The 22,358-nt window shown below is 42.8% G+C and overlaps 1 protein-coding gene across 2 annotated transcripts in view; it reads right to left on the reverse strand.

Moving 5' to 3' along the window:
- The window catches only part of Mob4 (MOB family member 4, phocein), a 58,171-nt gene that overhangs the window by 25,602 nt on the left and 10,211 nt on the right, over positions 1-22,358 (reverse strand). Inside the window, exon 1 of one of the 2 annotated variants that reach the window (XM_055616659.1) lies at positions 183-285. The exons of the other annotated variant lie outside the window; for it this stretch is intronic. Within the exon in view, the coding sequence (XP_055472634.1) occupies positions 183-242 (60 nt within the window). The 5' untranslated portion in view covers positions 243-285. Of the gene's footprint in view, positions 1-182; positions 286-22,358 lie in introns of those variants that run through there. 2 annotated transcript variants of the gene reach the window in all.

The following is a 22,358-nucleotide window of genomic DNA, read 5'->3' on the forward strand; positions in this document are numbered from 1 at the left end:
GGCGGCCGCCGCCGGCTCGGCTGCCCCCGGGGCCGCGGCTCCGGAAGCGCAGGCCAGCCACCACGGCCCCGGCCCCCAGCCGCCCGCCCTGGCCAGGCCTCTCCCGGGCGGGCTCCCGCCAGCAGGAGCGCCTCGGCGGGGCCCCGCGAGCTCCTCGCCGGGAAAGCCGCGGAGACGAATACCTGCGCCTTCGTGCCCGGCCTGTTCCGCCTCAGCACTGCCGTCCCCTCCGCCATGACCATAGTGCCAGAGTCTGGGCGGCTGGCGTCGGTACCCGGATGTGGGGGCCGGCGGCAGCGCGGGGGCGGGGCGCGGCGGCGCTCTGCGTCGCGGCTGCGGGGAGGGGCGGCAGCCAGCGGAACAGCCGCCGCCCGCGCGGGGCACGACGGGAAGAGCGCCGAACAGGCGCCCGGGCGGCGGGAGGAGCGCACGGGGGGGGGAACAGCCGAGGCCGTCAAAAAAGGTGCGAGCGGAAGCTGGGGTCGAGAGCCGCTTCCGAGGTCTGTGGCGAGGGTCATCCGCGCTTGCGTCACCTGTGGAATTTGTCCTTCGGCTGTCTACACACTGGAAGGGCAGTTTGCACAAGAGTGACCATCTCAGTAAAGCCGAGCGAGAGTAAATAGCTACCGGAGCGTAATTCTCCGAAACCACCCCGGAAGTTAAGGACAGAACATCTCACACAGTTTGGGAAAATTTCACAGAATCTTCATGGAATTGCCCAATCTGGAATCAGGTTGGCTGGGACGGTTAAGTGGCAAGGCAGGAGACACTGATAAACGTTGTTTCTGTGATCCTCTCGCTTAAAAGCCAAGGACACTTTCAATGACAGGTTGCTTTCCCTAGATAAAAAAAAAAAAAAATACCACCGAGTCTTTTAATTGCCCGTCATGAGATAGGAAGTGCACATCTGCTATTGTACATTAGAAAGAGTTAAAATTTGCTCGAGTTTCCCACGTCGGAAGCAGGAGGAAATGAATAGTCATTGTTGAGTGTTATTAATTTTATATCATATATATATGCGTGGTGGGTTGTTTTGTTTTCTTGCTTTGGTTGTTATTTGGTTTTGTGTTTTCTTTTTTGGAGACTAGGAGCTGTCTCTGGCTGTCCTTGAACTCAGATCTGCCTACCTTTGTCTTGATTGTGGGGATTCTGGGTGTGCCTGGCCAGGTAGAGGTTCATATCTATAATCCAGTTTAGGGAGTTCCAGGTGATGCAACACGTTGGGCACATGCAGGTAAAAAGCTTATTCAGAGAAAATAAGCAAGAAAAAATTAAAAGACTCGTTTAGAATTCAAAACTAGCATGGGCTACTTAGTTCCAGGCCTGGCAGAGATACAGAGCAACACTTCGGTCTTTTCTCAATCCTCCCTCAAATAAAAAGAAACCACAGCACTTTTACCAGATTGTTTGTTTCAGAGAAGAAAGGCGTGTTTTGGCTTACAGTACCATGAGATACAGTTCATACAGGAGGAGGCACTGGGGAGGCCATGAGGTGTGTGGCTCCTCACATCAGGACAGGTTGGAAGCAGAGGTCTTTAGCTGGAGCCAGAAGTTGGTATCATGTCCAGGCTGACCCATAGTGACCCACTTCTCACAGCTGAGCCACAGGGTTACACAACCTCCAAATACCATCTCAAGCTGAAGACCAAGTGTTCAAACACAGGAGCTGGCTGGGCATAGTGGCCAGGAGTTAGATGCAGGCTGATCTCTGTGAGTTCAAAGTATCCCTGGTCTACTGAAGAGTTTAAGTTAGCCTGAGTATAACTCCATTTTGAAATAAAGAGCCATCTTGACTGGGATTTGAATACAGGTACCAGGAAATCACAGAATGTGCACTTAGCAGAAAACAAAGTTAACTCTCCTAGCAACAAACTCTAGGAAATATAACAGAATAAATGCTTCATAGAAAATAGAGATAAACTCCCTGGCAATAATCATTGAGAATTGGGTGGGAAAATCCTCCCCAATGTTTCAGATATAGTTTAGAAAAATAGCCATTGTGATTATATGCTTTACCCATTGTGATCCTATGTCTTAGGCCATTGTGCCTCAGAGAGGCATATGCCTTGGGTAATTGTGATTCAGAAAAGGTCACCTTGCCCCTTTAACTTTTACCTAATCCTGTAATGTCAAGCATATGCCCCCCCCCCCCGTTTGCTATCCTAGAAACATGTGCCCCCCCTCCCCCCCGCTTGTTGTAATGGAAATCCCCTGACCACAGACTTTCCCTTTAAAAATCCTGTTTACTCAGAGCTCGGGGTCCCGCTTCTCTACTGTTTCATCAGTGAGACTTGGGTCCCAAGTTTGATCACTCGTAATAAAGCTCTCTTGCTACTGCATCGAGTCGTCTCTCTCTGGTGGTCTCTCTGAGGGTCCTATGAACCTGGCATTACACTGCAAAGAGAGTTGGAAGCCAGCACGGGTAATCTGTGAGACCCAATCTTTAAAAAAAGACAGCAGCAATAACAACACACTCAACTAAGGAATTGCCTCCATCAGATTGGCCTGTGGGCATATCTGTGGACCACTGTCTTTATTAATGCCTGATTTGGGTAGTACCGCCCTGGGCAGGTGGTCTGGCACTGTCTGAGAAGTTTTAGAAGCTGAGCAGACCAGGGGGAGCAGGCCAGTAAGCATGGTCCTTCCATGGCCTCTGCTTCAGTTCTCACCTGCAGGTTCCCACTTTAAGTTCCTGCCCTGCCCTTCCTCGTTGATGAATTGTTACCAGGAAGTGCAATGTGAAACAAATCCTTTCCCATCCTGAGTTAGTGTTGGTCATTGCTTTGTCATAGTAACAGAAAAGCAGACTAGAACAGTGTGTATGACATGCACGTGCATTCAGCTGGAGGCCAAAGAGTGTGTCAGGTCCTCTGGAGCTAGAGCTACAAGTGGTTGTGAGCTGCTTGCTATGGATGCTAGGAACCAAACCCAGGTCCTCTAGAAAAACAAGAAGCATTTTTAGCCCAGAAATCACAAATTCTTACCATTAGGTGCTTACACTAAACACTGAGAACTCCGGATAAATAATACTTAAATACTGTCTCCACCAAAGTTAGGAGGGCAGATCTGTAGGAAAGTGGAGGGCTAGGTATGACTTCCATCTTTAGACAATTCCATTTCACTCTGTGGAGTAAGTTTAAAATTTTCAGATTGTGTGGTTCTTCCCCTGAGTGCAGACAGCAATTACTTACAGATGAGATCATCTTAATGCTCTCTTAATTCTAAGTTTGCTAAACGATCCCAGCTCACTTAAAGACAGAAAGAGAAAAAAGAAAGAAACGTATCGTAAATGTTAAGTTCTGGAGCATGTGCTATAGGCAGGAGGATCAGGAGTGCAAGGCCACTCTGGGCTACACAAGACTCTTAAGACAATAGATCCAATTCATTCCCTTTGAAAGGTCCAACAAGTTTGCATGGTGATGTCAACCCTGATCTTTCTCACAGAAAGAACCTTGCTCTTCAGAGCTGGCTGAAATGTTTCTACTTCATAACCTTCACATTTACATTCCTGTCAGTCTACAGATTATGATCTCAGAGTCAGTTGAGGGAAAGGGGGGAGAAATAAAAAGAACAAAGTCAAGGATGAAGGTACAGCTCAGTGGTGCAGTCAGTGCTGGCCCAGAAAGCAAAAAGCCTAGGAACCAATCTCAGCAATTAAAGAAGAGAGGTGTGGGGAGAAGGAGGAGGAAGAGAGGAAAGGAGAGAAGAGAGAGAGTAAAAATTATCTTAATCATGCATCAGTCTAAAGAGATAGCTCAGTAGTTAAAAGTGCTTTAACAGACTCCCTCCACCCACAGGGTGGCTCACAAGAACCTGTAACTTCAGCTCCAGGGGGTCTAATGACCTCTTCTGGCCTGTATAGCACAAACATGCCAGTACACATACTAACACACACCCCAATACACACTGTCTTAAGATTATTTTTATAATAATTATTTTTTATATTAATCACAGGTTATTTACTTTGTATCCCAGCTGTAGCTCCATCCCTCATTCCCTCCCACTCCCACCATCTCTCCCTCATCTCCTCCCTGCCCCTTCCCAAGTCCACTGATAGGGAAAGACCTCCTCCCCTTCCATCTGACCCTAGCTTATAAGGTCTCTTCAGGACTGGCTACAATGTCCTCTTCTGTAGCCTAGCAAGGCTCTACCTCTCTCAGGGGAGAGGGGTCGAAGAGCGAGTCATTGAGTTCATGTCAGAAATAGTTCCTATTCCCCTTACTAGGGTACCCACTTGGATAGTGAGCTACCATGGGCTATATCCGAGTAGGGATTCTAGGTTATATCTATGCATGGTCCTTGGTTGGAGAAACAGTCTCATAAAAGAGCCCTGTGCCCTGATATATTTGGTCCTTGTGGAGCTCCTATTCTCTCCAGGTCTTACTGTCTTAAGATTATTATTGCTGTAAAGAACACAGTGACCAAAATGGGGAAGGAAGGGTTTATTTGGCTTAAACATCCTGAATTATAATCCACTGAGAGAAGTCAAGGCAGGAACTCAAACTGGGGTGAAACCAGGAGCTGATGCAGTGGCCATGAAGGGGTGCTGCTTACTGGCTTGCACCTCATGGCTTGCTCAGGCTGTTTTTTATAGAACCCAGGACCACCAGCCCAGGGATAGCCCCACCCACATCAGTCACTATAAGAAAATACCCTACAGCAGCCCATCTGCATTTTTCTCAACTGAGGTTCCTTCCTCTCAAATGACACTAGCTTATGTGAAGTTGGCATAAAAACTGTCCAGAACATCCACACACACATAAATTAAAAAAAAAAAAAAAAAATCCAACATGATGGGCACGGTGGCACATGCCTGTGATCCCAGCACTTGAGGCAGAGGCAGGCAGATCAATGTGAGTTCAAGGCCAGCCTGGTCTACAAAGTGAGTCCAGGACAGCCAAGGCTACATAGAGAAAACCTGTCTTGGCCGGGCAAGATGGCAGTGCCGGGAGGACTCTCATTCTGAGCAGCAGCACAGCAGGATCGGCACAGTGACCAGCAATCAGAACTCGCGGCCATAAAACACAAGTGATTGTGTTTCCCAGGTGAGAAGATACCCCACGGTGGGGGATTCAATCAGCTTTAACTCACCCGGCTAAACCTCGGAAGAGATCCTGGTTCCGCCAGACGCTTGGTCGCCAGCCCCAGCCCAGAGAAAACCTGTCTTGAAAAAACAAAATTAAATAAATAAAAATTTAAAGAAAACCTGATTCTCATGCCTATGTTGATTACCAAGATTTTGAACAAATTATTAAATGCTTCTTCATTTGTAATAAAGATTGTTTATGTTCAGCAGTTCTCTTCTGCGTTTCACAGAGTATGAAAGCAATAATTACACACTAATGGAAGTTCAGAAATGTGTAGAATAGGCCATGCCTGCCAGAAAATCAAATGGGCTGCCTGCAGACTTTCTTTTCTCTCCCTGCTCCCCCAAATTCAACCCCCCAGTTTCATCCTCTGCAGCAGGACACCCCTGGTAGCCTTCGCGCCTCCTGATTCCATCTCCAGTAGATCCCACAGATAGTCCCCTTCTAACCTTCCTCTCAATTTTTGCTTTGTTCCAGATCCCAACTAAAGCAGGCACCTCCTGCCAACCCAAGGGTGCTCCTTCCAGGCCAACAAGTAGACTGAAGGCACAACCACACCTCTCCTACTGTTCCTGAGATCCAATCTCCCAAGTCTCATCCCCAGCCCATGGCAGGAAGCTGCTATCATCTTCCTGTCCTCTCTGACCCTATTCTCAAGAGATCACAAAGACTTCTCCTCCAACTCATCCCAATATCCCAGCCTCCAACACCAGCAGGCATTCCCTGTAAACACACCACCTAAGCAGGCCAGGAAAAAAAAAAGTGACACACAGCCATCACACTCTCTGAAAATCCAGAGAGAAAACAGAAACCAAGAACTACATATCCACCCAAAAAAGAAAATCCCCCAAAATCAGCACTTAGACCTTTAATCACCCGAAACCCAACTGCCTAGATGCCCACATAAAAAACATAATCAATAACATCCAAGGCAATATGTCTTTGCTAGAACCCAGCTATCTACCCCAATAGTCCATGAATATTCCAACATAAATGAAACACAAGAAAAAGACCTTAAAACCCACGACGTGAAGATGATAGAGGTCCTTAAAGAGGAAATAAATAAATCTCTCAATGAGATTCAGAAAAAAAAAATTGGAGAAAATTAATAAATCCCTTAAATAAGAAAAGGGGTAAGTTGAAGGAAATGAATAAAACTGGAATGGAAACAGAATGAATAAAGAAAACACAAACGGAGAGAATTCTAGAAATGAAAATTTTAGGAATTTGAAGAACTACAGATGTAAGCTTCACCAACAGAATATAAGAGATGGAAGAGAAAATATCAGACATTGAAGATCTAATAGAAAAAAATGTTAAATCTAAAAAACTCCTGACACAAAACATCCAGGAAATCTGAGAAACTATGAAAAGATCAAATCTAGGAATAATAGGAATGGAGGAAAGAGAATTCCAGCTCAAAGGCCCAGAAAATATTTTCAACAAAATCATAAAAGAAAATTTGCCTAACCTAAAAATAAAGATGCCCATTAAGGTATAAGAAGCATACAGAACACCGAGTAGACTGGACCAGAAAATAAAGTCCCCTTGCCACATAGTAATCAAAATACTAAACATTCAGAACAAAGAAAGAATATTAAAAGTTGCAAAGGGAAAAGACCAAGTAACATACAAAGGTAGACCTATTTGGATTACCTGACTTCTCAATGGAGACTACAAAAAACAGAAAAACCTGGACAGATGTGCTGCAGACTCCAGGACCACAGACGCCAGTACAGTCTGTAGCCATACTTTTTGGCTACTTTATTGGATTCTTATATCTACCACCATTCTCCACCCTGTTGTGGATTATTAATATTTATTAGTGATTTATTTTTTAGTTAAGCAGTGGTTATTCCTAAATTAGCTGTATACCCTAATCATCACACAGAGAGTAGGACTTATTTAATTAACCTAGAACACAATGCTGGGCAATAGAAACTCCATCCTAAACCTCCAAGCCCACATTGTTTCCTACCAATCAGATTTCACCCATTATACTTTATTTTGGTCATATCTTAGGTCCGGGTCATCTCTCCTTGTGGTTCCAAGATCTCTTCTGCCTATCTCTTCTCTCCTCCCACTTGCTTCCTTTTCCTCCCCTCCAGACCAGGATGTCCTACCCTATTCTCTCCATTGTATAGCACTAGCTGGTTGTTTAATTGACAATTACAGAGAACAAACGGTGGCATGTTTACACAAACTTGAGACAGGTGATGCTTAGAATAAGCAAGTCCAGATTGAAACCAGATAGTGGGGTAGAGAAATCAGCATTTGAATGAACAAGGGTAAATTGTATACATTCCATAAGAACATTATACCAACACCACCCCAATCCCTTCTAGCCCCCCAACACTAGGAAGGCAAGAAAGAAGGTGTTAGGGGGTGGTTTGGTGCTAGGTATTCTAATGCTAATTACTGGCTCTCAAGATCTGCCTGTTGCCCAGAGGAGTACAGTCTCACATACACCTGTCTTTGTTAAGTAAACCTTACCCTACCTAATTTAAAGCTGATTATTTACTAAAAATGCTGAAGCCTGTGACTTGGCAGAAGAGAAGGGGGAGGAACTGAGGTTGGGGGTCAAGAAAGGACCATGACAGGGAGAAGGGGCAGATGATGGAGGAGGAAGAGAAGATGAAGAAAGAGGACATGGCCTGATTGAGCAGATCCTGCCCGGAAAGGATGACTTATTGCAAGTTACTTAGGTTGTGTAGCTGAGAGATAGCTACATAGCTTAGAGAGTTGATATCTGCCCAGCTCTAGTGCTTTAGGCTTATAATAAATCATAGTCTCTTTGTGTCAATTTTTTTGGAAGCTAAAAAAATTTGGGGTGAAAGAAAACTGATGTTGTATTAGATTTCTACAGAAGGTTAAACGGGAAAGAGGTAGTAGACCTCTTTAGACTACTTCCTGCTGATTTGGGGTATCAAGTTCCTTGGGGCCAGTCCAATCTTCATCTTCAGAATATCTCCAACCAACAATCAGCAATTCAGCAAACAGCAATCAAGGGATAGCAAAAGCAGCAACAGAAACCAGCAGCAGCAGGGGGAACAGCATCTTCCTCAGGCCCTCCAGGAGGATTTTGAATTTATACTCTCTCAAGAGTCCCCAGAATTGCAAATATAAACTATCTGTAGCTAGCAAAAGTCATGATCCTCCTATAGCACGAATCATAGTTAGCGGCTATGGACAATCTGAAGTAGCCCCATATCCCACACCTGGGATTAAAACAAAAACATATTCACATAACATAACATAACATAACATAACATAACATAACATAACATAACATAACACAACACAACACAACATAACATAACATAACTGGGTTTTTTTTAGAAACCAAAATTCTCACTACAATGGACTTCTAAACATAGCAAAAATCTCAAACATAATGAATGGAAGAAATAAGATATGATAAATTTAAATTTAAACAATATCTAGCTACAAACTGGCTCTACACAAGGTACTATAAAGAAAACTCCAACCCAAGGAGGTTATACACACCCATGTAAGCACAGGAAATAAATAGTCCCAGACCACCAAAATCAAAGAAAAGAAAATACACACAGATACACAAGGCATAACCACCACTACCAACAACAACAACAATGAAATAACAGGAATCAACTATTATTCATCACTGATATCTCTCTATATCAATGATCTCAATTCCCCAATAAAAAGACACTGACTAGCCTGGCAGTGGTGGCACATATCTTTAATCCCAACACTCAGGAGGCAGAGGCAAGAGCACCTTTGTGAGTTCAAGACCAGCCTGGTTAACAAAGTGAGTTTAAAGATAGCCAAGGCTACACAGAGAAACCCTGTCTTAAAAAAAAAAACAAGACACAGACTAACAATGGATGTGAAAACAAGATCTATCCTTTTGCTGCATCCAAGAAACACATCTATCTTGACATCAAAGATAGACATTACCTTAGGGTAAATGGTTGGAAAAAGGTTTTCCAAACAAATGGACCTAAGAAGTGTAAAGGAATTTTAATTCATTTGGCTGCTCTGACAGGAGATCTCATGCAAAGACCTCGTAGGTCTGTGTGATCTGGATGGAATAAAGACACATCTTTAATTCCAGGAGACAGAGGCAAGCAGATCTCTGAATTCAAGGCCACCCTGGAAAAGCTTAGGTCCATGCATGGTGGCACACACCTCTAATCCCAGCTCTCGGGAGACAGAGGCATGCAGATCTCTGAGTTCTAGTCAGTTCTGCTCAGGCAGTTCAGTTGAGTCAGTGAGTTGAAAGGCAGTGTAGTGGAGTTGAGTTCTTGGCAGTTCAGTTCATGGAATCCAGAGGCAGTTATTCTGGGAGTGTTTTACAGAGGCAGTTTGAAGAAAGAACAAGCTAGACACAGGTAAAGACAGAATGAGCCAGAGAATGAGAAGAAGCCAGAAGATTAAAACATATTGCTAGAGTTAGTTTGAGGCTTCTCTCAGTGAGAAACTTGGAGAGGAACCAGAACAGCTGAATTGAACCAGCCAGCCAGTGTTCAGAAAAAAAATAGAAAGGGTGAGCTTTTTTAGTATTAAGTCTTAGAGGCTCAAAACATTCTAGGCCTAGACTAGATTGTGTGGAGGCTAGAAGCTTCCAGGACTAGGCCTAGGTTAGCAGATGGAGGCAATAAGCCTCTGAGATGACAATTAAGTGAGGCAAATAAAAGTTACTTTTATATCTGGCGCTCAACATGGTTAGAAGGAAAACACAAAACTCAATGTGACTGGAGAATAAAAAAGCTCACCTGAAAGATCCAGCTTCACCCTGAGTTAAACATAGCTAACGCCATTTTGTGAGACACCACTGTTTTGTAAAACTCTGAAGGCCAGATGAGAAACTGGAAAATTACTGAAAACACCCAGCTGTGTCACCCACTTGGGATATTTGTGGTCAGGCCGCCCCAATTGAGCTAAAAACAACTTGTTATGACCACCCTCATGAGACATCTGTCAGAGACTGCTCCAACCGAGATAGGGAAAGACAAAATAACAGGTGGCGGGCCACGTCAGGGGGTCATCATAACCCCCTTGACCACCCAGCTCCTGGAATCTTGGTGCCCCTGCCAAACTTTGACGCAAATCGTGGTCTCATGAAAATGTACCAATCAGCCCCCTGTAACCATGCCCTCTCGCTTCTGTCTCAGTGCTTCTGCTCTAAAACCCTATAAAAACCCCAGCTTCCTACCTGGGGGGCGCAGAAGTCTCCCGAAAGACTTATCGCCCCGGGTACCCGTGTATCAAAATAAAGCCTCTTGCTGTTTGCATCCGAACGCCTGGGCTCGTTGATCTTTGGGAGGGGGTCTCTCTGACGGAAGATACCCTCCGGGGATCTTTCACACCAACATTGCAGAAAGCAAAGGACATCTGACAGAAAGGTCACAGAGGACAGGAGACATCTGACAGAAAGCTGCAGAGAAAAATTTCACCTGGGATCATCTCCGGGGGAAACATCATGTCTTCCAGTTCAGCTGGACACCTAGAGAGACTTGGGAGACTTCAGGAGCAACTTTGGAGCCACAGGAGCTTTGAGCCCAAAGCAAGGAACAACCCAGGAGCCACTGAGACAGTGAATCACAGTAAGCCACCCCAAGAGACAATTTTAATTATATAGACAGACTTTTCCTGCATTTAAAAAAAAAATTGAGAAGCTTCATTTCAGCTCCCTTAAGACCAACGGTAGGAATTTAGGGGTTAAAACGTTACTTAAAAAAGCCATCACAGTAGTCATTGCAGTTATGACCAACAGAGTAAACCCCTCCCTACTTTCAATTGCAATCTTTACATTTTTCTGTTGATGTACTTTTTAGTCTATTTTATTTGGGGGGTTTCTTATTATCTCTTTCTCCCTTCTCCACCTCAATCCCTTCCAGCCCTCAATACTAGGTAGGAGAGAAAGAAGGTTGGGGTAGGGGCTGTACTTATCTATAGCTACTTCCAGCTGGTTAGGGTCACAGGCTTCCTTGGGGCAAGTCCAATCTTCATTTCAGGATATCTGCAACTTCTCATCAAACCACAACAGCAACCAGTAGCATACGGGGAAGCATTCTTCTTCTTTCTCAGGACCCCACCCTCACCCCCGGCTCTGGCATTTATTCTCTTTCAAGAGTCCTCAGAATTAAACTATCTGCAGCTGAAGATCATGTTCTTCTCAGAGCCTACACGAGACAAATAGTCTACTGTTGTGGAACAATCTACAGCAGCCCCATATCCCACACCTGGAATTAAAACAAAAACATGTTTATATAGCACAACCGAGTTTTTAAAGACACCAGAATTTCCACTACATGAGTACTTCAAGTAATGGGGAATATGGAGTCTCAACAGGCCATCTCTTCTAGCCAGGCAAGGCTTCCAGTGGTGGGACTTGGTTTTCATTCAATTGAGTTGATGGCCAAGGAGTCCCATGGAAATCCCCAAACAAGACAGGCTGTAGCTAAGATAAAGGGTTGCTCTCTGCAAAGTGACAATGGTGGGGGGGATCATTGCTGAAGACAACACTCACACAACTCATTGAACATGGAGAAGTCAAGCTGGTGTCTATAACAAGCCTTCTTCACCCTTACATTCTATTCTCTTTGGTGTGGTAAGGTACTCTGCTAACCAAGAACCAGAGACTAGATAGCCCAGAGACGTAGGGTAAACCCAAAACTACTGGCCTAAATAAAGAAAAAATAGTATCAATAAGATGATTGCTAATGATATTCTGTTGTACTTGTAGATCAGTGTCTTATCTAGTCATCATCAGTGAGGCTTCCTTTGATAGCAGATGGGAATGGAAGCAAAGACTCATATGAGGGAGCAGTCTCTGTCCAGATGGTACCTCTAAGATACAGGGAACATGAGAAGCACAAATGGCTTCTGCAGCTGTTGGAGCAGAACCTGAGCTCTAGTATACTGGACAACATATAATGGTGTCCCAGCACACTGGAGACCCACAAAATGGTACTGAGCACAGAACATTTGCCTGCTTCCTGCCCCTTGTCCACAGACACACTGCTGGGATATGCTGTTCCTCACAGGATGTAGGTTGCACACCATTCGCCAATTGGGCTCATTGGATGATAGCGTAAAGTGTCCTTAGCTGACTGGATGATGTAGGAATACATGTCAGTGAACTTCTGCATTAAACTAGATCTGCACCCCAATGCTGGCTGGTCTCTGGAGACCGCTTCCTGGGTGACTCATTTTGACTCTGCTGCCCTCAGCCCCTCACACACATGCAAAGCCTCCAGGACATGCCCCACACCCATAGCCAAAAATGCAGAGAGAGAATCTAAATGGGAGGGTGCTACCAAATCCCTTCCCCCCGCCCCTCCCCCCTGAGACCAGGAAAAAAACAATGAAGAGGAGATAGAAAGGTTGTAAGAGGAGGGAATGGAGGACACCAGGAAAACAAGGCTCTCTGAATCAACTAAGCAAGGTGCATGAGGTTACAGGGACTGAAGAAGGAAACACAGGGCCTCCATGACATCATGACTGAGGCAGCTCATAGAAAACAATTTATTTGGGGCTTTTAGTTCCCAGGGTTAGTGTGTCAGTGTTCTATTGTGAAGAGACATCATGACCATGACAACTCTCATAAGAAAACATTTAGTTGGAGCTCGCTTACAGTTTCAGAGGTTTAGTCCATCATCCTCATGGCAACACACAGGCAGACATAGTAGCCTAGAGTTGTACATCAAGATCCATAGGCAGAGAAAGAGAGAGAGCCACTGGGCCCGGCTTGGGCTTCTGAAAACTCAACATCCACCCCCAGTGACACACTTTCCCCAACAGGGCCACACCTACTCCAACAAGGCCACACCTCCTAATCTTTGCAAACAGTGCCACTCCCTGTAAACCTATCAGGGCCATTTTCATTTAAACAATCACAGCAGAGTCCACAATCATCATGGCAGGGAGTATTGTCAGAATGTGGCCCAAAGAATGATGAATGATGCTTGGTGAACAATGCCTTGGGGAACTGTGAGAAAGGGTCCAGGACAAAGCCAGAGGACCTTTTACCTCAAGTGCATTTTGTTCCCTGACTTGTTCTTGGACATATTTCATGCCTCTTGCAGTAAATATATGCATTCAATTTTAAGACATGTTTATTCTTGTTGGATGTTGGAACATAGCTAGAGAAGCAAATCTGGTGAAAGGGGATACTGAATGCTGTCCTCAGTGTGCCCTGAATCTGGATATGACCTTCTGCCTTGATTGCATGCTTTCCCAGATAAAACCTTTAGTGCATGCCAGGCAATTGTGTTTAAACTGGTCTGTCCTGAGAAAGTTCGGGGAAAGAGCTGCTTTGTTAATATTTAGTATATGCTTACTGATGTTTATTTACATGCTTTTTCTGATCATGTGGGTTTTTTTGTTTTGTTTTGGTTTTGTTTGTTTGTTTTTACTCAAAAAACCTTCTCTGGATCATTGCTTTCTCTGTTACAGTCATGTATAAAAGTACGCTGAAAGTGAAGTAAGCTGTCTGTAGCATTAGACTGTAATTCATCCATTCTTTAAAGTCCTCAAGTCCCAGCCCTTGCAGATAGATCTGCATAGGTCAACAAAGATCAACAAGTAGGGCAGCATGTTACTGGACAGTAACTGACAGCTCATATCTTTTTTTCCCTTTCTTTATTTTTCCTTCCTTCTTTTACTTCTGGTTTTTCAAGACAGGGTTCTTTTGTGTAGCCCTGGCTGACCTAGAACTCACCCTGTAGCCAAGGCTGTCCTTGAACTCTGTAAAATTATATAGTACGAGCTTTATTATGCCCATTCTACCTCGCAAATAATGACATGAAGACCTATTAAATTTATTAATAGGCTTCAAGTGCTAAGGTGGGCAGACAGCTATCTATGCTGGTCTGGAAAATCTCCCAGCCACATACCCCATTATCTGCCATTTAGTCTCACCTTGGCTGCTCCTGCTCCATCTTTGTCCTCATGGCAATTCCTTCATGGCAACTTCCTTGCTGTGACCTCTCATCTCTCTCCTCCATCTGGGACCCCTAACAGGGATTGGAAGTCCCACCTCAACTCTACTCTCTTCTTCTGCCCAGCTGTTGGCAGCTCTTTATTAGCCAATCAGAAATGACAAAGAACAATTTTTACACAGCATTCTTTCTGTTTTGTTTGTTGAGACAGGATTTCACTGTGTAGCCCTGGCTGTCCCAGAACTCACTGTGTAGACCAGGCTGGCCTTGAACTCATAGAGATCTGTCCACCTCTGACTCCAGGGTGCTGGGATTAAAGCCATGATCCACCACTGCCTGACTTTACACAACATTGAGACAGAAGGTTCTTCCATAGTAATGAAAATGCCCACATCCAGACTGCAACCAGATCTCTGGGCACAGAAATCAGCATCTGAATACACAGTGCACAAAACTATCCCACAATATCTCCATCTTTTAGTCCAAAAAAAGCTCTTTATTTTATAATCATCAACTATATACAATAAGAATAATTATGAAAACTATCAGGTTAGAATTACATTCACAGTGTCTAGTCCAATTATATTTGGCAATCATGGAGAAAGTACTCTATTCTATCTTGGTGAAGAGTTTAGTAAAATATATATTTTTTTATCATAGGTTGCATTACTCAACCTAAAAACATCTACTTAGATATAAAAACTTTATTTTAAATCCTAAACAACTTAAGCTTAATTGTGAGAATATAATTACCTAGTCTTCAACCCAATTAGAGTTCTAAAAAGGAAAAAATAGTCCCTAAGCAGACAGGACATCTAACTTCCAAAACTATAAAAATGACAGGGACAGATGTCTGCCTGGATAGTCACCCAAGATTCCTCAGTAATGTTGGGGCATTATCTTTGCCCTTCCTGCCCAGTATATGACAGACTTTTCTATGAAGCAGGAATTGTGAAGGATTGCTTACCTTGTCTTGGCAAAGTTTGGCAGTCAACTTCCCTGGGTCCACTTTGTCCAGTTTGGACTGTATGATGTCTGCAGTTGAGGCAAGGGCAGTTTCTTGCCCAGTGGCTAGCTTGCCACAATTGAAGCAAACTCCACTATGGAGGTTCTTTGATGCCCATCATCTTCTTTGAAGTTGAATGGGGTGCTTCCAGGACCTGACACAGTATTTAAAAAAGTTAAGCGGAAGGTCAAGAGGTGTAGCAAGAAACCAGCTGAGCAGGATTAAGTAAAAAGGAGGGACTTTGAGTGAAGAGTATTAAAGACAGCATGGAGAATAAGAAGGCACTTTTGGCTTTTTCCTCTTATGCTGTTAGATGAGTTAGCAGGCCTTTTCCTCCTGGGCTGTCAGCTGAGCTAGCAAGCTTTTGGTTTTTGGGTTTTGGCCTTTTGGCTTTTGGGGCTTTTGCCTTGAACTTTTGGCTTTTTCCTTCTGGAACATGAGCTGAGTAGGAAGGTCAGCTGGGGGCTTTCTCTGCCTCTCTAAGTTAGCAGGTTTTCACCCCAGTATCTGATTCCTGAGTCTTCATTTGGTAAAATTGATTGGGATTTTTCTTTTCTTTCTTTTTTTTTTTTTTTATAACAACAGATCTACTATGAGTATGATACTTTCTAGTTTAAAAGTAGATTCAATATTCTACCCTTTAATCCTACCATTCCTATATCCCCCATTTTTTCTTCTCATCTGTTCTTCCCTCTTTCCCCTGTACCACTAGATAGGAGAGAAAGAAAGACAGAGGAAAGAAAAAGAAAAAGAGACCCCTGAACCTAACTTCCTTTACTTCATTTCCTCCCCGACCATTAACAACTTGCAATCATCCTGCCTTAAACAAAGACAAACACCAGTCATCCACCAGATGAACAAAAACCATCCACCCAACTTCTTGGGAATGGGGCACTGTTCTCATAAGATTGCTTCCTGTTGTCTGTGGTAACGTTCTCTTTTGGGGCCTCTAAGAAAACTGGGTATGAGTCGGGGAATCTTATGAAAGAAGTGGGAGATAGTAAGACCTGGAGAGGACAGGAGCTCCACAAGGACAGCGACAGATCCTAAAAGTCTGGACACAGGGATCTTTTCTGAAACTGATCCTCCAGCCAAGGACCACTCATGGAGATAGCCTGGAACCCCTGCACAGAGGTAGCCTATGGTACAGAGGTAGTAAGTGCAGGGCTTGCCTGAAGGCCTGGCTGGCACAGTCTGTGATGCTGGACAATCTAGCTAGCATATAGAAGTTTTTCTAGATGCAGATCTTGAGGAAACAGCTATTTACAGTCTGTGAGACTGAATCACCTGAGCTACTTGTCTTGTATTTTTGGTGTCTGGTCCTTTTGCTCTATAAACATATAAACTTTACATTAACACATGTATGATATGTGCAGTGTGCACATTTCTGCTAAAGATGATTCTTTGCTCTTTGAGCAGGTGAAAAGCATCTGTTCTTCTTTAGAAGTTAGTTTGGGGGGTTGGGGATTTAGCTCAGTGGTAGAGCACTTTCCTAGCAAGCACAAGGCCATGGGTTCAGTCCTCAGCTCTGAAAAGAAAAAGTTAGTTTGGACTGTATAACCAAACAGTAATATAAATTTCCATGCTATATGAAAGGATGGCATGATAAGTCCTGATGATTCTATAACCAACAAGATTTATTGGCTATGCAGAAACATGTTCTCATGTCTCAGCCACTCTTAGATATTCTCCTGTAGGGGGATCAACATTCATCTTACCTGTTCAATTGTTTCTGTTGGTTTCTTCCTTCATTTCTGCAACCTAGATCTTCAGGAGGTCTCCCCTGGTCAAATCTAATCTTCATGGAGAGATAGCTCAGAGGCTAAGAGCACTGGCTGCTCTTCCAAGGTCCTGAGTTCAATTCCCAGCAACCACATGGTGGCTCATAACCATCTATAATGAAATCTGGTGCCCTCTTCTGGCCTGCAGGTATACATGAAGGTAGAACACAGCCTACATAATAAACAAACAAAAAAACAAACAAATCTTTAAAAAAAAAAAAGTTGTCCTTCTTTGCAGATGCTGAGACTCATAACCAAACTTTGGGCAGAGTGCAGGGAATCATATGAATGAAGAGAGCATTAATAAGACCTGGAGAGAACAGGAGCTCCACAAGGAACAAATATATCTGGGCACAGGGGTCTTCTCTGAGACTGATTCTCCAACCAGGGACCATGCATGGATATAACCTAGAACCCCTGCTCAGACGTAGCCCATGGCAGCTCAGTATCCAAGCGACTACCCTAGTAAGGGGAACAGGGACTGTCTCGGGCATGAACTCTATGGCTAGCTCTTTGACACACACACACACCCTCCCCGTGGGAGGAGCAGCCTAGCTAGGCCACAGAGGAGGACATTGCAGCCAGCCCTGGTGAGACCTGATAAGCTAGGGTCAGATGGAAGGGGAGGAGGGCCTCCCCTATCAGTGAACTTAGAGAGGGGCAAGGAAGAGATGAGGGAGGGAGGATGGGATTGGAAGGGAATGAGGGAGGAGGCTACAGCTGGGACACAAAGTAAATAAACTGTCATTAATATAAAAAAATAAATATATATATATAAAAAGTCCACAGATTTTCTTCTCCTGTTGAAAAGAGGCAAAACCTCAAGCAACAAACGTTCTGCCTTCCATTCTGAAGTTAAGAGAACCTTAAAATAAACTGCAGTTTTTTTTCCATAATCTTGTAGTTATTTGCTCATTAGCATTTAAAATTTTTAAAGTTAATAAAGTTCTATATCATCTCATTCTCAGTTGTAATATCATTCTCTGTTCACCAGGGGCCTGGATTTTGGCAGCAGCCTTGAACTCAATTTCTGGATGAAGAATAGGGGTTCCATTTCTCTTAGGAACAGCTAGAGCACATTAGGGTGAGGGCCACGTGTGCAAGGCCTGGGTATGGAAAGGATTCTCCACAGAGTGTTACAGTTTAGCTTTGTTTTGTTTTGTTTGAGACAGGGTTTCTCTGTGTAGCCTTGGCTGTTCTGGACTCATTTTGTAGACCAGGCTGGCCTCAAACTCACAGAGATCCTCCTGCATCTGTCTCCCGAGCACTGGGACTGCATGTGTATGCCACTGGGCCCGTCACAATTTAGCTCTTTTAGGACAAGACTGCCGCCAGTGGCAGTGGAAACTTGGGCATAACAGAGCCTGATGATACCAAAGTGTCACAGCTCTTGGCTCAAAAGTCCTTATCACCTTTTAGGTTTGAAATAAATTCATTAGCTCTTGAGTAATTAATCCAATTGTGGGCTGTAGCCAGTTCATATCTCCCAGCAATTTTTGAAAATCATTAAGAGTTTGTAATTGATCTCTCCTGATTTGTACTTTCTGTGGTTGAATTTTCTGTAAGCTATCTTATATCCTAGATAATTGATAGAATCTCCCCCTTTGTATTTTTTTCAGGAGCAATTTGTAATCTCCAGCAAGGCAAAATTTATTTTACTTCATCAAACATATTTTAAGGTAGTTGCATCTGAATCAAACAGCAAGATATCATCCATAAATGATAAATTTTAGATTGAGGAAACTGTTTATCAATTATTTCTAATGGCTGTTGTACAAAATATTGGCACAAGTTAGGACTGTTAAACATTCCTTGTGGTAAGATTTTTTTCCAATATCTCTTTATTGGACCACTATTAATATAAGTAGGTAGTGAGAAAGCAAGCCTTTCCCTAGCGTGCTCATGCAAAGGAATTGTGAAAAAAAGCAATCTTTTAAATCAAAGGCCATGACTTAGGTAATAAAGAAAGCAATGAGAATCCAGGCTGTAAAAAGCCCATTGGGTGAATCATCTGATTTATGGCTCTTAAATCTGTTAACATCCTGATTTTTTCACCCTGACAGGGGAATTCCATAAGCTGGTAGATTCCTCAATGTACAGAGCATTTAGCTGTTTCCTGTTGTTAGGCCCAACAAGAGCCTAAATATAAGAAGGTATGAAGAGAACTCAGGAAACTAATCATCCATCGTTGCAAAAATGCAAGAGGTTCCTCTTGACCATTGCACAATGGGGTCACCCCTGCTGGTCAGCTAGGAGTGGCACTGGGAGACAAAGACCTTAGGTTTTTAAAAGACACAAGGCGGGAATCTCCTGGGGTTGCCTTCTTGGCGATTTAGGATTGGATGAGGTGTTTAACTTTTAAAATAATTGGTTAGTTCTGGTCACCCTTAAGTCCAGTCAGCCCTGTCGTAAATATCTGATCTTCAAGTCAGTTTGGAATTTCCTGCCATCCACAGTTAAATGTGGGAGGGTGATTAACTCATCCCACGTCTGTTCTGAGGAGTGGGGGTTACAGGCTTTGGATCAAAGGTCAGGAGAAGGATTGGGGCCATTTGGCCCAGTTTCCAAACAAAGCCCATCTTACTGACGCCAGCCGGTGATTTTCTCTCCATTTAGTAGAGATCTCTACTTGCTCTCTTCCTTATCTCTGCCCTCACAGATGGCTAATGTCAAGAACTTTTACATTCCTCGGCTCTCTGGAGAAGCACTAAGAGGCTTTAATTAACATGGGCCTAAAACTTGCAAATATAAGTTATAAGGCAATTAAAAGAAACATAGGTTACAAAGTTAGTCTGATTCTTTCACTGTACCAGCTGTTCTAATACCTATAATTTTTCTTTTGTTATAGGCCATTGTTCTACCTACACTGGTTTGTCAGTTAGCCATTTTAAAGAGACTGCAGTTGGTATATTTGAAAGACCAACAGGTGTTGTGTTCTGTTTTTGTACAAGCTGAATGGCCTGTGACTGTTCTTGGTAACACCTTTTAATGTTCTTCTCAGAGCATTCTTTATTTTATGGTTTGTTTCTGAGATTGGAGGAAGGTTAATCTGTTTTTTCCATTGCTGCAACAAATCAGGCCTCCATAAATTCATGGCTATTAGACACATAAGGCTTTAATTAACCTATTTGTCCTTCTGGCCCTATACGCTCGGCCCATCTTGCACTTAGTTTCACTTGAGATAAAGTTCCAATCCCTAGAAGCTAAATATTTGCTTCCTGAAGAGATCAATCTGGATGCCAAGCTGTAGGCGGAATTACTGTTATATCTGCTTCTGTGCCTATTAAACTTTCATTTTCAATACTATTTATTTGTAGTTTTAGCTTTGGTCTCTAATCATTTATAGCAGTTTGCTAAAATACTTGCTTTTTTGGTCTCTTCTGGTTTTGTTGTTGTTGTTTGTTTTGTTTTGTTTTTTTTTTTTTTTTGGTTTATCTCCTGAAGCTGTTCTGTCCTTGATTACATTCAGAGCAGTGTTTTTAATAAAAGGCATTAAATCTTTTACCTGCTCTGTTGGTGAGTTTTTCCAACAGTGACACAGGCAACAACTGAATCAAATTGGTTGTTGGTGTCCTGCAGGAGGCCCCTTGGGCATTTCCTGACAGCGAAGGGTTACCTTGCCTGTCCTTTGTTGATCTGCATTCATTAGTCCAATGCCTGCTTTTGCCACACCTTCTACATACTCCAGAAAGCAAGGCCTTATCTTTTTTATTATCTCTACAAAAACAAAACAAACAAACAAAAAAAAAACCACATTACTTCTAGGAATGTCTTTCTCATATTCCCTTTTCAAATGACCTTGATTACCACAATTAAAACATCTGACACTTAGATTTTTCTTAAAACTTTAAGAAATTGCTTCTCCTACCAGAGTAGCATCATAAATGTGAGATTCAGTATCAGCTGAATCTAATTCATTCATCTATTGGTGTTGATCTTGTATCTATTCACCCTCTTGCATCCTGAATTAGCATTTTCAAAAACCAAAGATTTGATTAATGTTTTTCTGACTTTTGAATGGATACTACTCTATGTATGGTTAAAGTTAATCTTTGCAAAATCTCAGTGAAGTCTTCTTTGGGGCCTTGTTTTATTTTAGTAAATAACTCCAACCTTTTTCCTGATTCTTCAACTTTGTCCTAATCATTTAAAGCTGCTAAACAACATAGTGCTCAGGTGTGATTATCTAATTCAAGCTGGCTTTTTAACTCAGCATATTGTCCTTCACCTAGCAACTGATCCTGAAAATATTAATACCTCCAGCCTTATGTCATTCTTCTGTGGCCCTATCTTTTTTCCACACATTTGCCATTGTAAATGAGGTCCAACTTCCAATATTGCTGTTACCAAATCTTTCTAGTCTTGGGGGATAATTCTGTTCTGAGTTGCTCAGGAATTTAATATCTGCTTCACATAGGGTGAATGCATACCGTATGCCCCATTAAATCTCCTCAAATCTAATAATTCTATATGATTCCATTTAACTTCTTTATAACTTTGGGGATGCCTATTGTCTCCTGGTAGGTATTTTATAGTAGCTGGATAAACTAAGATTGGTTTTCTAACAACCTTGTGCTGTCCCTTTTCAGTGTTATCATGCAGTGGTGTGGTAGGTTCTTGTCTAAATTCCTCTATGTCTGAGTATTTTTCTCATTTTTATTTATAAGTCTCTCTAATCTTTCTTCTAAGGCTTGTATCTTATCAATCCATTTTTCATATTTTTCTTTTTCCTGTATCTCGAAGGCGTTTTTGAGAGGGTACAGAAAGCCACTATGACTGCTATTAAGTATAAAATAGGAAATAGTAAAATGATACTAATCATAATTGGTATTGAGCCAATTCCAGTGAAGTCATTTAGCCTTTCATTTTCTGCTTCTATTTTCAAGCCATCTAAAGAAGCACTATACAGGTTCTTTATGCCTTACAACCTAACTCTCTCCTTGAGGACTTCCCAGTTGACTCACCAAATCAGATGGCTTCTCAGTTTGTCCACAGCTGGTATGATTTCTCTGTCCACGTGGCTGTGCTACCCATTGGGTCACCAAATTTTCTAACAAAATCTCAATTGTTCAATTTTACCAATAAAGACTCAGGATCCAGATTCTGGGGTGAAACCCTGCTAGCTCAGAAAGACAGAGAAAGCACCCAGCTGACTTTTCCTCCTAAGGCAACTTCCCAAAAGAAGAAAGGAAATTCTGTCTCTCCATGCTGTCTCAAAACAAAACAAAACAAAACAAAACAAAAACCCAAACCAACCAACCAAGCAAACAAAAAACCTCAAACTGAATGCTCCTCCCTTCTACTTCCTGTGTATTTCCCTATTTTCTCCCTTTTCATTTTCTTACTGTTTTGTTGTTGTTGTTGTTTTCCTACTCTCTGTTTAATCCATGTCAATTGGTTGCTTGCTCTGCTTCTTGACCTAGGGTTAACTTTACTTAATCCTGTTTACAGTACTCAAGCAGAAAACTCTTGGATTAAAGGTATGTGCTAGGGCTGAGCCACACCACAACTAGAAACTGGTTTTTGTTTTTTTTTCCAGTTAACAACACCATCTGGA

This window comes from Psammomys obesus, unplaced genomic scaffold (assembly GCF_907164565.1).
Source record: "Psammomys obesus unplaced genomic scaffold, mPsaObe1.curated_primary_1811, whole genome shotgun sequence".
Taxonomy (NCBI): Eukaryota; Metazoa; Chordata; class Mammalia; order Rodentia; family Muridae; genus Psammomys; species Psammomys obesus.